The 19,161-nt window shown below is 38.0% G+C and overlaps 1 protein-coding gene and 1 long non-coding RNA gene across 3 annotated transcripts; one reads left to right on the plus strand and one right to left on the minus strand.

The window, feature by feature from the left end:
- Positions 1-1,132: 1,132 nt before the first annotated feature.
- Positions 1,133-18,791, minus strand: ahr1a (aryl hydrocarbon receptor 1a). 2 transcript variants are annotated; one of them, XM_060870484.1, is made up of 12 exons: positions 18,649-18,790; positions 18,206-18,297; positions 16,483-16,670; positions 9,911-10,002; positions 9,452-9,541; positions 9,235-9,358; positions 8,124-8,254; positions 5,023-5,225; positions 4,485-4,594; positions 4,092-4,233; positions 2,599-3,982; positions 1,133-2,177 (listed from the first exon to the last, which is right to left on the minus strand). In XM_060870484.1, the coding sequence occupies exons 2-12, from the start codon at positions 18,268-18,270 to the stop codon at positions 2,052-2,054; spliced, it is 2,655 nt and encodes an 884-aa protein (XP_060726467.1). In that variant the 5' UTR covers positions 18,271-18,297; positions 18,649-18,790; the 3' UTR covers positions 1,133-2,051. The 2 variants fall into 2 exon arrangements, with proteins under 2 accessions (XP_060726467.1, XP_060726466.1); XM_060870483.1 differs by having other exon boundaries at positions 18,206-18,791.
- Positions 13,708-16,010, plus strand: LOC132846000 (uncharacterized). The gene is made up of 3 exons (XR_009648456.1): positions 13,708-13,827; positions 15,006-15,074; positions 15,864-16,010. It is a non-coding gene; the product is annotated as an uncharacterized LOC132846000 (long non-coding RNA).
- Positions 18,792-19,161: the final 370 nt, after the last annotated feature.

Raw genomic sequence — 19,161 nt, forward strand, 5'->3', positions numbered from 1 at the left:
ATATAAATATTTACTTGTAATACAGAGTGTGAATAGCACACTCATACCCATATTTGCACTCAGGCATTTTTTAATGAACTCATCTTTCCCTCAGGTCTGTTTGGACCTACATCATCTAAAACCTTTAGGTTGGGAAGAACATTCCCGTGTTTCGTAGGGACGCACATTCTGAGAACATTATAGCTGATGAAAAAAAATAATCAAATTGAACAAAATAAAAACAAAAAATGAACATATTTACCAAGATCTTAAAATAAACAATTTAAATAAACGTTAATCAATTTTATTTATTGATCATGTAGATATGTAAGTTGTACAGACATAAGTTGTTAACAAATAAGGTCAATGAATTATTATTATTATTTAATTAATCAAATAAATTAATACAATATTAATATTAAATTAATATTTGCAGTCCAAATATAGTCTGTTCTTTTGAAGATTCAGTTTGGTGATTATGTTTCTGGTTGTATAGAGGGGCAGCCCAGTGGTGCAGCAGGTAACATCGCAGATTCACAGCTCCAGGGTCCTGGGTACGATCCTGAGCTTAGGTTAATGTTTGTGAGCTGTTTCATGCCTTTTCATGCTGTTTTCCGTGCCACCAAAAACATGCCAGTGGAGTATCTACTCTAAAATGTCCCTTTGTAGAAGTGGTGTCCGATCCTGAAAGTTTTCAGGCTCCAGACCAGGATAAAGCGATTAGTGATGACGAATATTTGTGTTACGAACGTTACGAATGCTACTGCTCACACAAGTCACCGACTGGGCTTGCAGATGCCTCTACAGAAGTGCTACATGTGTTAGCATGTTTTAACAACAGGTTTATTCAAAGTGCAAAAGATTGCAAAGTGTTAAATTACTGTAATAAAAAAAACTGCTAAGATGATTGTCAAATATATAGGATTCTCAGATTATCGTGATATTATCCTCTATCCAACTGCCAATGCATATTCATATAGACAGTCCTGAGGAAATAACAAATATACCCTGGTGAATGACTGGAAATTAACTTCCACTGTTTGTGTCAATGATTTAGAAGAAGCAGTGCAATTCTGCCACTAACAGTACAATGCTCAAAACCTCTTTCTGCTTAAAACGGTTACAATGCAAAATACTGCACAAGTGTGATTGTCACTTGCTTTGTTAAAAAAAAAAAAAAAAAAAAAAAAAAAGAAAATCACACTTTACAAAAAAGAACATTTCACAATTTTATAATCCCAAGTAAAATATTTGGCCTCACCTATCTCCAAAAAACCTGGAAAAATAGCAGTCCACATCAGAAGTAAATTAAAGACATTATATCATTTTGCATATTAAAAAACTTAATGCGTAAAACTTTTCATAATATAATGGCTTACTTGTCATTACAGCTACTCAAAGGATTTGCTTTAGCTTTTTATTCCATAAGTGCAGTTTTACACACATAAAAAATAAAACAGACCTGCCCTGACCTGCACTGTTCTGTAACTGATTGTGCTATATGGATTTTTTCCTCTTATCTGACATTTTGCACTATTTTTTGCATTTTGTATTTTTGTCCCAGAGGAACATTTTGGACCACTGTATATAGGCGGATGATAGAAATCAACTTCACGAAGGTTGAACAAATGATCAAGTGACTGCAGATGAAGGGTTAGGACTATTCCACATTCTATGATACACCCCCACACACCTGTCACACACACATGGGGGATACTTTCTATTCATTAGTTGGATCTGGCTGGGCTTACTTCGCAGATCAGTTAATCTGACACACAGGATAATATTTCACATATTCTCTCAGGTATTTTCTTGCACTGCCTTTCCTTTTCAATACATCCAGCACCTTTCAAGTTCTGTTCTTGTCTGCTGTTGCTCAGAACCTCTTACACACTTCCTGTTTCCCACTCCTATTCCCTCTGTCTCTGTTCTTTCCTATTCTGTACTTTTTTCTATTATTGCTCCGTGTCCTGACTGAGCATCTCACCCTCACATTTCCCAGCATTAGCACTGCTAGGCTGTGAGCTCCTTATGCTCTGCTCTACACTACTCACATGTATGTAGCTGTATGTTCACATGTATCCCAGGGACAGGTCTGGGTAGGGTCTGTTGTCACTAGAACACTGAGGAGGCTGTGCTGCGAGGCCTTCAATACCGTCCTCTCCAAAGCTCCCCTGCAGATTCCCATGTGCAAGATTCTAAAATAAACGACAGGAGACTTGTTTTTTAACTCTATAATAGCAAGTATAAGAACATGCTTTTTAAAAAAAACAACAGCCTTGCAAGTCATTTGACAAGGGCATTCGAGCTGCTGGCTTTCTCCCTTGAGGTCATTAATCCACACATCGGACAACCACAACAAATTTGCACTGACCAGAAAGCTCTCCCTTATCTACCTTGGCTAATGTCACAAAAGAGAGCACATGGCCAATCCTGCTCCCTTTGGCTCCTGACACTAGGGCGAGTGCTTTTCTGTTGCACCACTCAGGAGCCCAACATAAACATTTTTCAGATTTATGATTTTCTCTGACGAATTACAAAATATTCCTACATTTATGCATGTGGTATTTGCAAAAAATGTTCAAAGATGCATATTAGTAAAATGCATGACCGTCTTACCTGGCCTATGTATGGCTGCTGGAGCAGGCTATGATCAAGGCTAGACTGTGCACAGAGAGTATGACCTCCATGGAGCTCTCCAAACTGCCCGTGCTTCTCCTGACCCACAGTATCCAAGCAGGTTAGCAGTTCCTCCAAATACTCACCCACATGTGAGTTACCTGCATGAATGTAGGAGGGATCAAATTCCTGGTTGCAGTTCACGGACACAGTGTTTAATTGGTTCTTATATGGAAGACCCTGAGGCAACTGGTTGGTTTCCAGATAAAAGCTTCCAGGATGCTGCAATCCAGACTGTAAGACAGCTGGCAGCTGCTCAGCTATGGAGCTCTCTGTAACACTAACACCATCACTTCTATTCATCTCAGTGTGCTTCAATGTATGATACACTTCCTTCTCAGGGCAAAAGAAGCAAGAAAGCTCTGGTTGGTATGCATGGTTGTGGTTCACTGGATGACATGGCTGCTGTTGTGGCTTGATCTGAAGTCCAGGTTGTGTTAAGCTTTGCTGTTTGGGCAGACGATTCAGTGCTTCAAGGGTCTCCTGATGATTTTGCTGCCTATCTTGCATAGAAGTATATTGCTGAGATTGTAAATAGGATTGCTTTGGTATAAACTGCTGCATCTTTGGCTCTGGAGGCTTGTCAAGAAATGACAAGTTTTGTTGCTGGGACTGTGATAATAAAGGACTTTGTAAAAATTGCTGCTGACCCTGTGACCATGGGATCAGTGGGGGTTGTGATGGAGGCTGGGGTTGAGGTGCAATACTAGGGAGACACTTCTCCTCCAGATTGGCCTGAAAGCTGCTGGGAAGTACAAGGTCCACCTTCTTCCTAAGAGAGTCTTGGACATAGGAGAGAACTTCATCAGTAAAGTCTTCAAAGCCATATCGACCATCCAGCTCTATGTTAAGGAACAGCTCTTCTTGCTGTAGGAGCTCTAAGTCTTCTGGGGTGATCCCCAGACTGCCCATGAGGTTCATGAGTTCACAGTTATTCTCTTCCCCTCCAGAGCTAATGACAGGATCTGGTTTAAAGAGAGGGGTCTCAGGGAGAGAAAGAATGCTCTTCTGCCAGTTACTAGAAAAGATCCCACCAAGCTCGTCCTCTTCTTCCTCGTGGTCCCTAGCGCTCGGCACATCTGAACCTAAAGGGCAGACATACAGAGACTCATCTTGTTTTAGCATGGAGCCAAGAAGAGAGTTGGGATCTAGCCCACTAGGGAGTTTCAGTTGGTTACTGTCTCCTGGAGCAACAGATGCAATAGGTTCTGGGCCAGAGGGAGTGCCACTAAAGGACATGTCATACAGTACAGCCTCTCCTGTGGTGAAGCTGAAGGGAAGCATAAGGCTACGCTTCTTCAGGGTCTCTTCTCCTTCTTCATCCCTGCAAGAAAACAATATGTGACTATTTGTGTATTAAAATGGATTTGAATATGTTGTCTGTTGTATATATCTTTACACTCAAAAAACAAAAAAAAATGAATGGGACCTACATGAGTACTCTTTGAGAAGCGATTATGAAGTCGGGTCGGCCATTTTTGTAGATAAGTCTGGCATTAGCCTGCACCCAAACCCAGCCACTCTGTTTGGTAAGCAGCCTAAATACAGTCAAACCACTCTCACCTGTCTTTATCACTGTAGAGGAGAAAAAATAATAGAGTATACTTATTATAAGGTTTAAGTATTAATGCTTATTTTATTTGAATATATCAGGACAACCAAAAGAGTCCCAGGTTTTGACATAGGGTACAAAATAATGCTACTCTTTATGCTACTCCACGTAATATAATTTAAAACACAGCACAGGACAAGAGACCATCATGTCCTTGACTGATATCATATGAGGTGCATGACTGAATGTCTGCAACAGCAGCCCAGAAACCTACTGCGTATGTGGTTCTCAGCACAGTGTAGCATGTCTGCTGCATGAATAAACTGGTAGCCTGAGCCACGATAGCACAGCTCTGCCTCTGTGTAGCCCAGCACAATCTTCCCTCTGTGCAAAGACAAACAGAAACAAACTAATGGCCTAATAGAAGACACATAAAAAAGGCAAAAAATAATCCAAGGGCAAAAGAGTTATTATCTGGATAAGTCAGGGTGGTGTAGACAGCATGACTGCTGTACTGTTGTAGATAGTAGAATGCTACTAACAGCAATGAGCACCTGATAGGACAGAAGTGATAAATGACATTTTTATCGTGCAGCGGCTCTCAAGTTTAAAGTCAGAGAATCCTAGATTAAATGTGCAAATAAAAATTCTAATGCTTTTGCTAGGAAAAGGTAAAAGCGCTTATGCATTTAAAATAAAAAAGATTTAAAAAAAAAAAGTAATAAGTAAATACATAAACAACGATAAAACAAAAAGGAATAAAACTTATCCACTAAAATGGTCACAAGTGCTAAATGAAGTGTGTCACTCACTTGGCATCGCATGCAAGTGGTGTAAAGTCCAGTTTGTGTTTGGTCCTGAAGATGAAGTTTTTGGCACGGATCTCCAGAATGGAGGGAGGCTGAACTGGACAGGCCAGGGCAAATAAGGCCAGCTGAGGTGGAATGGGTTTGCCCTCTGGAGTCTTTTCATTCTGCCCGTGCAAGAACTTTAAACGGCCGGTTAAGTTCATGGCCTGCGGATATCAAGGCCAACAGACAGCGTGTCAGCCACGTTAGCCACCAAAAGAACATACAGTTGTGATTAGAGGGAAAGTACAACAGTGCTGCTAATTTAAAATCAGTAACTACACATTACAGTAAACTATCATGGAAAACTGATAGGCTTTCCAATCTAAAATCTTTTATGTGGTAATATACTGGATATAAATGTTAAGAGCTGAAATTCACATTTAATTATATAAATAGTGGCAAAGATTCTTGCATTGCAGAAGCATTACCTGTCATCTGAAAAGCTGTCATATGCAGCCCTTACAGCGAAACACTAATATCACAGTTACACTGAAACATTTGAAATCTGCAAAAGGTGGTAATAGTGATTATCTTCCACTGTGGCACTACATTAAAAGTACGGTTTGGTTACTGCAGCTTGGAGACATTGCGAATGAACGACCACTCTTAAACCTTTGCCCACATACAAATGACGGAAAGAATCATAAATAATAGGCTAAAACCTAAGAAGCAAAAAGGCTTGCATGGTACAAAAAAGTTCATAATCAATGATAATGAACAGGTACTTGAATAACATATAAAAAATAAAACAGCAATTAGTAATAATAATAAGCAATAGTAATAGTAACAGGAATTGTGGCATGTTTAACAGTTTGGACCCCTTCTTGCTGTCAAGTCTTATCTAGAAGGACCTCTAAAATTGTCAAAGATCTCATTTAACTCATCCTTTACTGCATATCCATTACAAAGGTGAATGCTTGATTGTGTATGCAAACAACATCTAGATAAGCGAGAGACAATTTGAAATCAGGTGCTGTGGGTTGCTGTTAAAATGCATCTATTTAGCCACAATCATCAAAGGTATGTGTGGAGAAAAAAGCTTTTCATTGCTAGCAGCAGCATGGATCTGTTATGCTTTAGGGATGTGTGGCAGCCAGTAGCACAGGAAAAGAGGCTGCTTTTGCAACAGGACAATGATCCAATACATACCTAAAATCCCCCATGAACTACTTGAAAAAAAAAGCAACCTGAAGATTTCTGGAATGGCCTTCACAAGCCCTGACTTGAACATCACTGAAAATATGTAGGTGGCCTTATAATATCTCGGAATCCTGCAATAGTGGTTGAAAATTCAGTACACAAAAAGGAGAAAGACTGCTATCCTACTACAAACTGTGCCTGCAATGTATGATATATGCCAAAGGGCATGTTATTAAGTACTGACTTAGAAGGGTAAGGGTAACCTTTGCACAAGCCACAATTACTTTTATCAAGTCAAGTACTTTCATTAAGTTTATCAAACATAAGCTATCTATCCATTTTTGCAGAACAGTTTGCTGTAGTATAAAAGTAAAAAAGTAATTCCAGCATCTCTCTCCTACCTGTTAAAACCTCCACTCTATCTCTGCTTCCTCTGTAGCTTCCTACACTATTTCATCTCTTCCTTTCCCTGACTCCTTTTCCTCCCTGCCCTTTACTCTCCTCTCTTTCCTTAACATTGGACCTCCTCTGCCTTCCGTCCACTAAACAAAGGAAACTAAACGTCCTGTCCTGCTCCTTGATTGTGAGATGTGCTGTGCAGCGATCAGAGAAAAATAAGTTCAGCATAGAGGAAGTGGCAGAAATCACAACTCCATGCAGACCGTAAACTTCTGTCCAAAAATTCTGTTCAGATAAGACTTCTGCAAAGACTGCCTTCTACATGGAAAAGCTTTAAGCTTCTGCACAAGGTCCTCGAAAGCTCCACAACATCAACACCTCTTCACTACTCAAACCCACGGCTCCGACCAGCTTCATCCTCCCTCACTGCTGAGGTATTTGCCAACCTTTTATAATGAGAAGATTCAGAAAATCTACTAGACCTTCACTTCTGTCCTGACTACACCTGCATTACACAGCCAGGATTCCCCTACTGTCACATCTCTCAAACTTAGCAGGAGAAGGGATTCTACAAGTCATCAGGTCTTACAATACTACTTGAAACTCCCCTAGATGTCTGAAGAGTTAAGTCACTGGTTGTCTTCAATCGACAGGTGAAACAACCTTAGCTCTTCCTGAAACACCTAAACTAGCTCTTAGTTTCCCTGTTTGTTACGCAAGTTTTAAAAAATAATTCCTCCTAACAGAATTTGGAATAACCCCTTGAAATAAGTGAGCAGGGAAAACGTTGTGTTTCCTAGCAGTTACCGCATGTCCAGAACTTAGAAGTTTAAAGCCTCAGAACCGCCGTGTGAATGACAGTGAGTGTTATTATTACATGCAGCAACATGTGTAATGGTTTACAATTTCTATTTAATATGGTTAAAATTAGGACTGGGCTAAAATATTTCGCAAAAATATATTGTTAATGTCTGTGATGTGTCAGAACACTCTGAGAATAATCATCAAGAGGAATCCTGAACAAGTTTAGAGTGTGCTTAATAAAAGTTTTGGCTTTGGTTAGAGCACATTTGTGTTGCACATGTTACAGATATGAAGCACTGTTTCAAAGGCACCAAGCAATCCGTTGATTTACTAACACTGCCATTCCGTGTAACAAAATAAAGCAAAATACATTGGCTCTATTTTGCTGTCAGAAGTTTTTGCTGACATGGTTAGGTCTCCCCTAGTCCCTCGGAGGGTTAAATTATATTACTTTAGTGTGTCTGCATGTATGCCTCAGGCTCAGAGGGTGCAGTTTTATTTCCGACGAAGAAAGAATTAGCTGGTGTGTTAATTCATGAAGGGTAACCATAGTTTTGAACAAGATTCAATTCGTTACAAGGATGCCTGTTTCTCTTCTTACTTATTTATGACACAGAATGAGTCAGAAGGCATATTTTCCACCTTTTAAACTGCTCTGCATAAGTATATTTTCCAGTATCTTACGTTCCTTTTTTTATTTCTATTCTTCTTCAACTTACCAGAAAGCCAGATGAGTTGTTCAGTAGACATCTTAACCTGCACATGAAATTTCGTTCCAGGAAGGCAGAGTTCTCTGGAGGTAACTGCTCAGGGTTGTAATATGTATGGTGTAACTGTGAACCTTCTGTATCTGCAGGGAAAAAAAAAATCCTGCTTTCAAAATATCCACAGTGATTGATATTATTTATTGAAGCCACATGGTAATCAATGCAATATGACAGTATGAAGCTATCTAAAACGTATTTGCTGTTCAGAATCTGCATATAGCTATTATCTATAATCTAAATAAATGATCTAGATCTAAATCTATAACTCTAAATTGGCAGACAGCCTTTATGTCAGCAGGCTCTGATAGAAAGTTTTACAACGTTCCATTTCTCTAAAATAAGTGGGCTGGCACTCTATTTCAAGCAGTAATCTGGAAGGATGAAATGAATCAATCGTTAAAAAAAAAAAAAGCATGTGAACAATTCATAACAGCTACAAACACCTATCAGCTCCATACACAGCCTACATTATGTAGCGCACCCTTATGTAGTAAAGCACTGAGATCACAGTGGGGTTTGGGGATCCTGCGGAATCTGCAAAGTCATTTATTTTATCTGTTACAGCAGTGAAATTCAATGCAAAATTTCCAAAGGTCTCATATTTATTTTTGAATAAATAGCCCGTGTGACTGAATCAAAGCCCTGGGTTTAATATTTAAATAAATAAATAAATATATAAACAAGACTACACATAAAATGGATTCTATTGTTGATAAAAAAAAGTGTTACGAGTTAATAGTTCAGGAATAATAGTTAATAATTATAAAATAATAAAATAATAATAAACCAATATTATATTAAATATATTTAAATAATGAAACTATTTTAACAGTAATTAAGTAAATAATATATATATATTGTACTTGATGGTTAAAAAAACTCTGCCACTGCAAAAAATAACCCTTGGAAGAAAATCCCTGAAGAAGAACCACTGAGAACGCTTTGGATCTGTTTCCCTTTTCTCCTTGTGTTTTTTTTTTCCGCAGTATAAAAAGGGTTCTCAGCTTGGCTTTAACTTGGTTGCTACGTATTAAGTAAAAGGCCCTATCATTTTTACTTTTACCTTGGACTTGTTGCCCAGTGTCTGCAGAGTTACTGGGGTTAAGAGCCCAGTCTAGTTGCCGGTTAAACTCCGCCCTGTCGTCTGTGTGCACAAGCTCATAAACACTCTGATGGATGATATCTGTCTGTAAAAAGAATAAATAATATCCAGACGTTAAGTGACATGATAGCAAAAATACAAGCACAGGTTTGAGCTTTATAGCATAACTGAGACTAACCTGTTGGAACCCGAGATAATCCTGCACAGTTGAAGAGATATAAAAAACTGTGCCGTTAGCGGTGACCACCAATACAAATCCATTTATGACCTAAACAAGAAGAAATGAGGCTGAGCATGGATAGGAGATTTAAGATAGACTATAACAGATACAGTGACAGATACTGAACATGAGGATAGTAATGAACAGATGAGGGTATGTTCACTCAATAATATAAGATTTATTTTGGATTTATTATTTATTACAGATTTCCTTTATCTAAGAGGCACATTTATCAAAAGAAAGCTTTACCATTTGAAATGATATAATAAAAGCATAGAACTAAAGTGTAATAACCTTGTTTAAGGGACCAGTAGAGGATGACTCTCGGGCCTGAGGTTTTTAATCAGTCTTCATTCTTTTTATTTTTAGCAGTAAGTGCCATAAAATGATATTAGTTAAAGCAGAGCTACAGATTACCTGTAACAGTAGTTCACCTTCTGGCAACTCCTGAACATGTGCTTTTGCGTCAATGTTTGCTGGTTGATTAGAGCTGCTGGTTTTCAGGACAGCTAAAAACAACACAAGTGATAAGATGAGTACCTCTGTACCTAAGATAATGGCTCTTCCTGAAGAGAAAACACAAACTGACGTATGAGAAAGGACATAAATGGCTGAAAATGTGGTCCAATCTATTCCATTATTATTTGAAAATTCGGGAGCATACAAACTTTACAGATTTATACAAAATGATTTTATCTTTTTGACTAAATCACTGATGTAATTAACTACGAATCCTTGTCCGTTCTGCCTGGAGGCATGGTGCAAGATCCCTGTAACTTCCTGTCTAACTGTTCTTAGAAATGCTAGAATGAGGCTCAGTGCTGTTCTTCTCTTGTCAATTATTAATTGTGCCTTTCAAAGGTTAAAATTAAAGATTGTAATGTCCTCAAATGTTTAAGCTCAAAACATCACTCTACTGCATGTGTTCTTCATGTTATATGTTAATATTTGCTCATAAATTGCCAATAATTCTGGAGCTGATGTTCACTACATTGTGTTAGTCTAATCAGTTTATTTATTCCCAGAACAAAACATAATAATAATAATAACAATAATAATAATAATAATAATAATAATAATAATAATAATAATACAGCCCCTTTTTGTTTTTAATGTGGCAATACCACTTAGTAAATCTTAAATAGCAAATTGGTTGATGCTTTATTTGCCTATGGTGCGGTGTTGAAAGCAGAAAGTTCAATGTCTACAGAAGCTCTAGCACACACATTACAAAGCCTAGAACAGGAAAATAAACCTATTTTTTAACCTGCAATATGGTCGAATGAGGAGAATCCGTTCAGGCAAGATCTGCAAGATGGATGAGTTCATTTACTTGAAGGAACATGATGCTGGTTGTCACAAATATAATCAAAACCGTGACAAACCGAATAACCCAACTGGCACCAAATCACAGCATGGCACAACACTATAAAGACCAACTAATTCCAAGTTTTCACCGGATTAATACAAACTGTGATGTAAGCTATCGCTACGTGGGTGTCTTCCCTACTGCTGTGTTCAATGCAAAGTTGCTTGGAACTCCCCATCTACACCCAGTTCAAACAAAATTCACCCCATCGATTTGAGATTTCAACTTGTCAGCTTGGGGTAATCATCTCAACTACCACTTCCTACCCCATTTATGGACTGCGGTTACCAGAAAACTCAAATGCAGTATATGTCTCTGCAGGGACAGGTTGTGACTATAATTTCTTGGGTAGGCTACCTGATGTTGACTTCAATTCAATTCCATTAGATGGCAAACAAACGATTATATGATTCATATAAAATTATTATCATTTTATATGATGATGCTTTCAAATAAAAACAGTCCTAAATATGTCCAAGAAACAATTATTGTTTCTTAATATATTGGTTAACACCTTAAGTAAAGTTTTATGGTGTAATGATTGAAGTTTTGGAAAACATTTAGGGAAAAATGATATATTTCTGACATAGCAGCACCAGCATTTTTTTCTTCCTGTCTTATAAAATAACAGTGGAAGAAAACGCTTTTCCCCACTGTGAATTAAAAAAGATTAATTTACAGTATCTTTAAAGGCAATGCACTTCATTCACCCTCACATGGGACTGTTTTGCTGTCAATAGGATCTATTTTCCTAGTCAGCTTGGTTAGGTTTCACAAACGAGAGACAATCTTTTTAGAACCAGGAGCACAAAACTGTGCAAGAAACACTCACAAACCTCTCATATAATTTGATGATTTGAAGTGGCGGATAAACATATCAAGAGAAAATAAAAACTAGTCAGACGTTTTTACCTATTATGCAATGACATAGCAACACAAGTCATAGCCAAAGTTTTGTCCAATTTGGTAACTTATTATCAAAGTCACAAACATGATGGTCACTGGCTGACCACCAATATCTAACCAATTAGAAGAAGGAGGCGTATGTACTTTTTCGACAGGTCACAATAATGCACTTTGCAACCAGTAACAGTGTCACAAAGTTTCAAGTCTAGCTATTCAGTCCCTGCCAACACATGCTTTTTATTAGTAAAGAAAAATATGCTGCTGCTGCTGCTGCTGCTGATGATGATGATGAGAAGGCACATAACACGAATAACAGTGTTTGAACCCGTAATAATATTCTCAGCTGCTGTCTACAAAAAAAATGCACAACAGATCTTGAAAACCAAGGCCACAGTGCAATGTGCAAAGTTTGGATGCAGCAGATAATGTGAACCGTTTATTTTGATATCGCTGTATGACAAGCTGTAGGATAGGCCGAAACATAAACAACTTTATACAGATAAACGAAAGAAAGCAAGAAAGCAAAAGCATGACTAATTAGTCTAATTAACAATTCCGATCTCTACAAAAAAATTCCAAACTTCAAATGGATTAATGATACAGAAGGACTTACCTGATCTTCCTGAGTTTCTAATTTGGGTATGGCTTCAAATGCCTGTCACAGTTTTTAGTCTCAAACTTGACAGAGTGTACATGTAAGGAAACATGCACACACACGGGGGCATTTACTCACCGATCCACTATCAGAGACATCTGAGGAAACTCACACATTCTTTCACAACCAAAGCCCTTCTCAGGCAGTAAGCCAAGCCAAAGAATAAAGCGGTGACAGTGTGCAGCTTTGAGGCAGCAAGGCCATGTGTCACTGCTGAATACTAAAGCTGTTGGGGCAAGAGAAACACCTCTTGTGTTGTTTCTTTGCAGCACACAGCACTCCTCATATACACTATATAGGACCGTTCTATCCAGTTACCACGGATATAAAGAAATAGGTCGTTAAATACTGGTAAGGTATAGCTTTATTCATTTTAGTAAACTAAAGAAACCGACCAACTGTTTTCACTTACAACAAAAGTATTAAACCTCCGGAGGTCAAAACAAATACAGAACAAAAGAGTTACAGCTCAACTTTATTTCATCCCTTGAAAGTACGACCGGTAGAAAACAAAAGGTTAAGCCATGCTCTCTTCTTTCTGGGATAAATAAATAAAACATGAGTGCTGTTATACTAAATATCAGAGGGCAGAATAGATCGAGGTAATCACGGCTGTGCTGATGTTCAGTACAGCAGCAGTATCTATAACAACACCAGAAATGTTATAAATTGGGACGTTTTTAACTCAAGTGTACGAGCCGAGCTGCCTTCTATAACAGCAAATAAATGATGGGCAGTCATTTAAAAAGAAAACACCTAAAATCTCAAATCTAAAATTGACTATACCAATAAACGTTATGATTACATAATGAAAACAGATTGAGAAATTTGTGTAGGTTTAGTAAATATATAAACTACTTGAGAGTAAAACAGCTTATTAGATTAATTAGGTCTGTTGAATGTATTCTATTTATAATTTCGTGCTTTTTTAAATAGAGAGACAAAAAAAATTTTATTATTTTAATTTAGTCGCTATAATTGGAACATAAAATCGTTATTATGCAAAAAAGTAATTAACAGATTTTACATGTCAATTTAAAAAAAGTTTTGTCACAGCCTTAGAGACAATAGAACAGATCCACTGTGGTGTAATGACACAATCTCAAGTTTTATACGCTCTACAGCACATTCTGCAAAAAAGCATTCATTTACAGAGGAGACAAAGCTATATGTAACAAGACCCCAGTTTGCTGTTTGATATGATAAATGCTTTTAGACTCTTTAGTAAACAGGCTTGTATAAAAGAGGAAATGTGTGCTAGTAAAACATTAAGATCATATCTCAGCAGGATTCTCTGCAGCGTTTGCATGCAATGGGTTTGAGCAGGGCACCACTGGCTCACATCAAGACTTGGCAGGATCCCTGATGTTCAGTGAAACAGGTCAAAGTATGGCGCTAGAGACGGTGAGTACCAAACTCTTTCATAATTCTCCTCTGCAATGCCAAAAGTTCACAGAGTCTGTTCAAGATTACTCACGCAACTCTGTAGGACAACTCTCATGAGATCAGGCATAATGGTGCATATACAACACACAACAATAATCAGTGGCTCTCGGGGCCCATGAAGGAAACTCAGGCATGAATGAGCAATCCTGCTGGGCCATTTTCTCATGCCATTTGCCAGCCACCTCTGGTTTCTGCCTGACTCAATAGTGACCTGCTCAGACTCTGAGAATTTGCAGCACTTCTTTTTCTTAGCAACTGACGTTTGTTTACTTATTTATTGTAATACATTTTCTTTGGGTTTCTCCTATGGCTATATACAGTAGAATACAATATAGACTTTACTTTAGCCTTCACATATACATTAAAGCACAGCAAAGTTCTTTCTTCACATCAGAGCACAGGGTCAGCCATGGTACAGGAGCAGAGAGGGTTATGGGCCTTGCTCAGAGACCCAACAGCAACAGCTTGGCAGTGCTGGGGCTTGAATCCTTATCCTCCGATCAACAACCCAGAGCCTTAACCGCTTGAGCCACCGCCCCTAACGTGGTTTAAGAGTTTTTTCTATGTGATATAATATGCTGTTTATTGCTTAATCTGCTAGGTTAGCTGACACTTAACAAGTGCCTCTAGTGTGGTTGAGCGGTTGTCCTTTAACTGATAACAGATGGCTTGTGTATCACAGACGTCTACTAATGCTGCTGGGTTTTTACTAATATGAAGCTCCCCTATTCCCCTATTCTGTCTTTGTGTCCACTATATACTCTGTAGTTACCCTAAATGTGCTTGCTGCCTTGACAATGGCCACATACTGAATGTAGAATTTGACTTAAACAACCGGAGCACTGGCAGGACTACAGTGCCCATTAGCACACAGTGTACATGACAGATTTAGACCCTAGTTTAAAGTGTAATTTGAATCCAAACACACAGACCAACCATCTAGCTAGTCATGTTGTAGCCCACATCCAGTGTGCTCTGATAAACATAATAAGAAAACAGTCTGGACTCCTTTCTAAGTGATTTAAGCACTTGGCAGTAGACAAATCAACAAATGAGGAGCTGAGACGATGCATTGTGGAGACTCGTGTCATTCAGCTTTCAGCCTTCTTTTTGGCTTAATATCTACTTATCCACAGAGGAGGATCAGAAGGATGCTACATCCCCAGCCATGTCTGAGAGATTTTGCCAGGACACTAACCTACGAGGTAAAACCAGCATGTTCAATGGATCTGGTCAGTCACTTGCTATTGCTGCATTCACCAAGAAAAAAAGACACAAATAAACACTACGTAATTTGTCCTGTGTACTCCAAGACCAAAGGAAGGTTTACAGCCATTACAACCAAATAATATGCAAACTTTTCAAAGAAAATCAATAAAAGAGCTTTGGTTGAAATATCCCACATTGATATAGTGGATACACCTGTTGATATATCTGTCGGGGGGATTTTATTTACTTCACTTATCCAACATCCAAACTCTACTCCCATGGATAAATCTTTTCATTTGATATGTTTGTTTAAGAGCAACATGCTCCCTGATTTCTGAATAGCACAAACTCTTTTTTTTGCCAAATCCAGCAGACTGCAAAGCGAGAATGCGAGCTGGTTGTGGGTAGGCACTATTTTTAAAAGGCAAAGTTATTAACTTGAACACTATTTCCAAAATCATAATGTGGAACAAGTAGTGGAAGATGCAGTTACCTCAATTTTCAGCACTTCATCAAGCAATATTGAGTTACACTCTTCTTTATGTGAAATAAGAGAACACCATAGTGCATAGACAAAATATTAGCTTGTACGCTTTCTGCCATGGTGAAGAAAAACATTATCTGTTTCATCAGCAGAGGCATGTTAAGGAAACAATAAAAGACATTGAGTACATAAAAGAAGATATAAAGATTAAAGCACACATTTTTTCCATATACTGTAATACATATAATTCACTCATTGTGTTTTTGAGTTAAATTGCTTTCATTTAATTTTTTTATCCTAGATATCTGGACTTCCGGGCAACCAAATCAAGTATATTGAAGATGTAGACCAATGAAACTCCACAAAATACTTAAAAATATATACAACAGCTTCATTCATTAAGTGGCACTAATGAGAATCACATGCGACTGACTCCACAAATCCATAATAGTAGTTTTTGAAATTGCGAAACTGTTTCATTTGTGAGTCAAATGCTACATAAATAAAGTTCATCCATTAGGACTTGTTGCAGAATTTGTTACTGATTCATGCCTCCAAGAAGACAAAGACTTAACACCTGCTACATTACTGAACCCTACAACAAAATCATGGAAAAAACGTAAAGGAGTATTTTGTGTATGATTAATAAAGCAAATAATAACTCCTGCCCTACCATAAAACAATTGACAACACGGAAACTGCAATATTTCCTCATGACAGGAAACATAACACTAAATCAGCTTCTATTGTCTTTCTATTGTTTTTAGCGCATATTGCCAAAGAATTATACCATTCATTCAATTCTACTGCATTAAAATTTTTGTGTGGAAGTGAAAATGAGAAAATGTGAATCTGACTTCTCACAGGAGCAAAATAAATCTGATGCAGCTGAATGAATCCTGTCTGGTTTGTGCACTTACTTTTGAAGTGACTCTTGGCACGCAGACATCCAACACTCAGCCTGAGAACTGTCAGTTTGTCCAGTTTAGCGATGACATCCTTATGAAAAGGCAGCAGGCTGGCCAGCCGGTCCAGTTCTCCATTCAGTCGATCGCGGTGCCTCTTAGAGGGATTTGACTTTGCAGGTTCAACTACAGACTCTTTCACACTGACAAAAGGGAGGGGAAAAATCAAAATGAGGTTTAAATACTTAGTAACTATGTATGATAAAACTCATGTCCAGAGCGACCTCACACACTGTGCACACTGGACAGTCGTGTATTTTTTTAAGTTCTCAGCTGTGATGCATTTATGTGAAACAGAAGTAAAGTCATGATTTCTCAATGCCAGTTTGCGCACTGTGAATTGTTGACATGTGATTTATATTAACTCCACAAAAGAGCAAACATTATAATGATATAGATTTAACATGTGAATGTGTCTGTACGTTCATTGCGCTAAAGCACACGTAAAATGTAGTGCATGTACATACTGTTTAACTCATTTAAAGGGAAGAGGAACTATTTTATTTACTCTGACTCTGTGTGCAGGAGCGTGTTCTTTGTCTTTTCCTGTTTGGAAGTTAAGACTTATAAGTTATAGCATCAAGTCGAATGCAGCACTAATGCCTTGTAACCACTGGATTGCTAAACAGCAAAGTGTGTAGAAGATAAGACAGTGGCAAAGTTGTCCAGAACATATTAGGCTTAACAACCATCAGCAGTGGTGTACTAAAGGAGACCACTAAACCACTCAGCCGCTAACCACAGGCCCACAAGACAGGAGATTGTGGAGCTGGGCTGAAGACCAGTGCTAAGTCAAATGATATACAGGAAAATGCAGCCCCTGTGTATGCATGTTAGCAGAGTCCATCTTATATTGCAAGCTGAGTAGAGAAGAACGGGCCTGAGAGGTGTGTGTGTGCGATACTGAGCAAGAGAACAGATAATAGTTAACTCACAGAAAGTGCAGGAGTGAGAGAGAACAAAGTTAGCAAGTTAATGAGGAAACCCAACTTAAGCAAGTAGCCACAAATAGCTCCAAAAGGTATGAAATACACTGCAGCTGAAAGGAGATAAGAGTCTAAAAAAACTTTTAGAAAAAGCTTAGTCCAAAGTCACAAGCTACCCTTACACATATAGCCCCAAAGTCAAAAAATTATAACGATAATGAGATTTATATCAAATACTGTGTAACAGTCACTTAATAACTTTGTTGAAGGTCTCAGTATGTGTATGTTGGTGGCTAAAAGGGGGTCAAATAGAGGGTCAAACAGATGTTAACAAAACTTTTAACTGTCTTAAATAAACGTTTTTTAGTAAATGTTACTAAACTGGTTTATCCTAATAGACAGCACACCTTAATGCTTGGAAATAAACTTTTAAGAAATATTACATATTGGTTATTAGTTAGCTAACCAGAGCTAGCATATAAAGAAGCAATAAGGATGAGAGCGCTACTGACATATGATATGACAGATGATATGACATATGATATGACATATGATATGCTTATTACGACGTAGTAACAAACTATTTACAGAATTCAGAAGTAATATTCGTTATAACTAACTATTACTAATACGTTTCGTCAGACAGTGAAGCTTGAAAGCTAACCTCAGAGTCAGAGTCTGTATGACAGAGACCCAAACTAATCATGAGAAGCCTTTTACATTAGCTTTTCTGAAGAGTTAAGTATTGTTACCTTTTCAGGGCGGGTTTCCTCCTTTTGCGACTTGCATAAATATTTTTTGTGCTCGTGGTTTCCATTGTTTTTAGTCCTTGGTAGATTTGTCCCTTTAGTAATTTCAAAACAAACCTCGGAGCAGCTTTGGTTAGCTGGAGTGTCGCTACTCTTAGCTAGCTACATATACAAGTGGCTAACAATTCCTCTAAAGAACTCATATTAAAGAGTTGCTTTCTAAACTCTTGTATTACGATGCCATTCGATGCATTTAGATTAATTTTGCCCTATATATATAAATCTCTTAAAACAGCCGTCTATATAGTCTAAAGACGCCTTAACTAGCTGGCTAACACTACGCAACTCTAGCAACAGTTAGCTGCTAAATGTTTTAACTGACGTTTAGTTAGCTAAATAACTGCCCCCGTAGCATTTTGCTTCACAAAGCACTATCTATACATTACCCAATCTAGTCTGTTTAGATATGAATGCAAATATTAGCTGGTTGCCAACAAGCTTAGTAACGAAGTCGGTTCAGCTTCAGATGATTCCTTTGACTGTCTTGAGACTGCGACATCAGGCGTTTCATGCCACTTATGTGTCGTTCACGAATGAATAGACTCTTTGATTCGAATCTTTAAGGTGAGCTTGTAGAGCTGAATCGCCTAACTGAACCATTGTGCATATTTCGAAATATTTTTACAATAAACGCGAGGTATAATAAGATTTTGTTGCACATTACGTGCCATCGATCGGCAACAACTTTTGGAAGAAACTACTTTAAAAGAAAATGGGACAGAGCCGATAAGGAGTCGAAAGAGTCTGTTCTTTTTGGTGGGCTGAGCCGAGTGCTCTGACTCAGTGAGTAGAATGTGTGTGTGGAGGGCTGTGTTTACAATGACATTAATAGTTTACGAAATCAAAATTAAACCTAAACTCATCTCCTATATATCATATGATACGATAACTCTAGATAT

The sequence above is a fragment of the Tachysurus vachellii genome, chromosome 5 (assembly GCF_030014155.1).
Source record: "Tachysurus vachellii isolate PV-2020 chromosome 5, HZAU_Pvac_v1, whole genome shotgun sequence".
NCBI classification, from domain to species: Eukaryota; Metazoa; Chordata; class Actinopteri; order Siluriformes; family Bagridae; genus Tachysurus; species Tachysurus vachellii.

Excerpts from the sequence above, each read along its gene's own strand:
- ahr1a (XM_060870483.1), bottom strand. The coding sequence starts at position 18,270 with ATGGAAACCACGAGCACAAAAAATATTTATGCAAGTCGCAAAAGGAGG. Across the intron at positions 10,003-16,482 it reads TGCCAAGAGTCACTTCAAAA|CTGTCCTGAAAACCAGCAGC; the intron begins GTAAGTGCACAA and ends TGTTGTTTTTAG. Across the intron at positions 5,226-8,123 it reads ACAACTCATCTGGCTTTCTG|GCCATGAACTTAACCGGCCG; the intron begins GTAAGTTGAAGA and ends TGATATCCGCAG.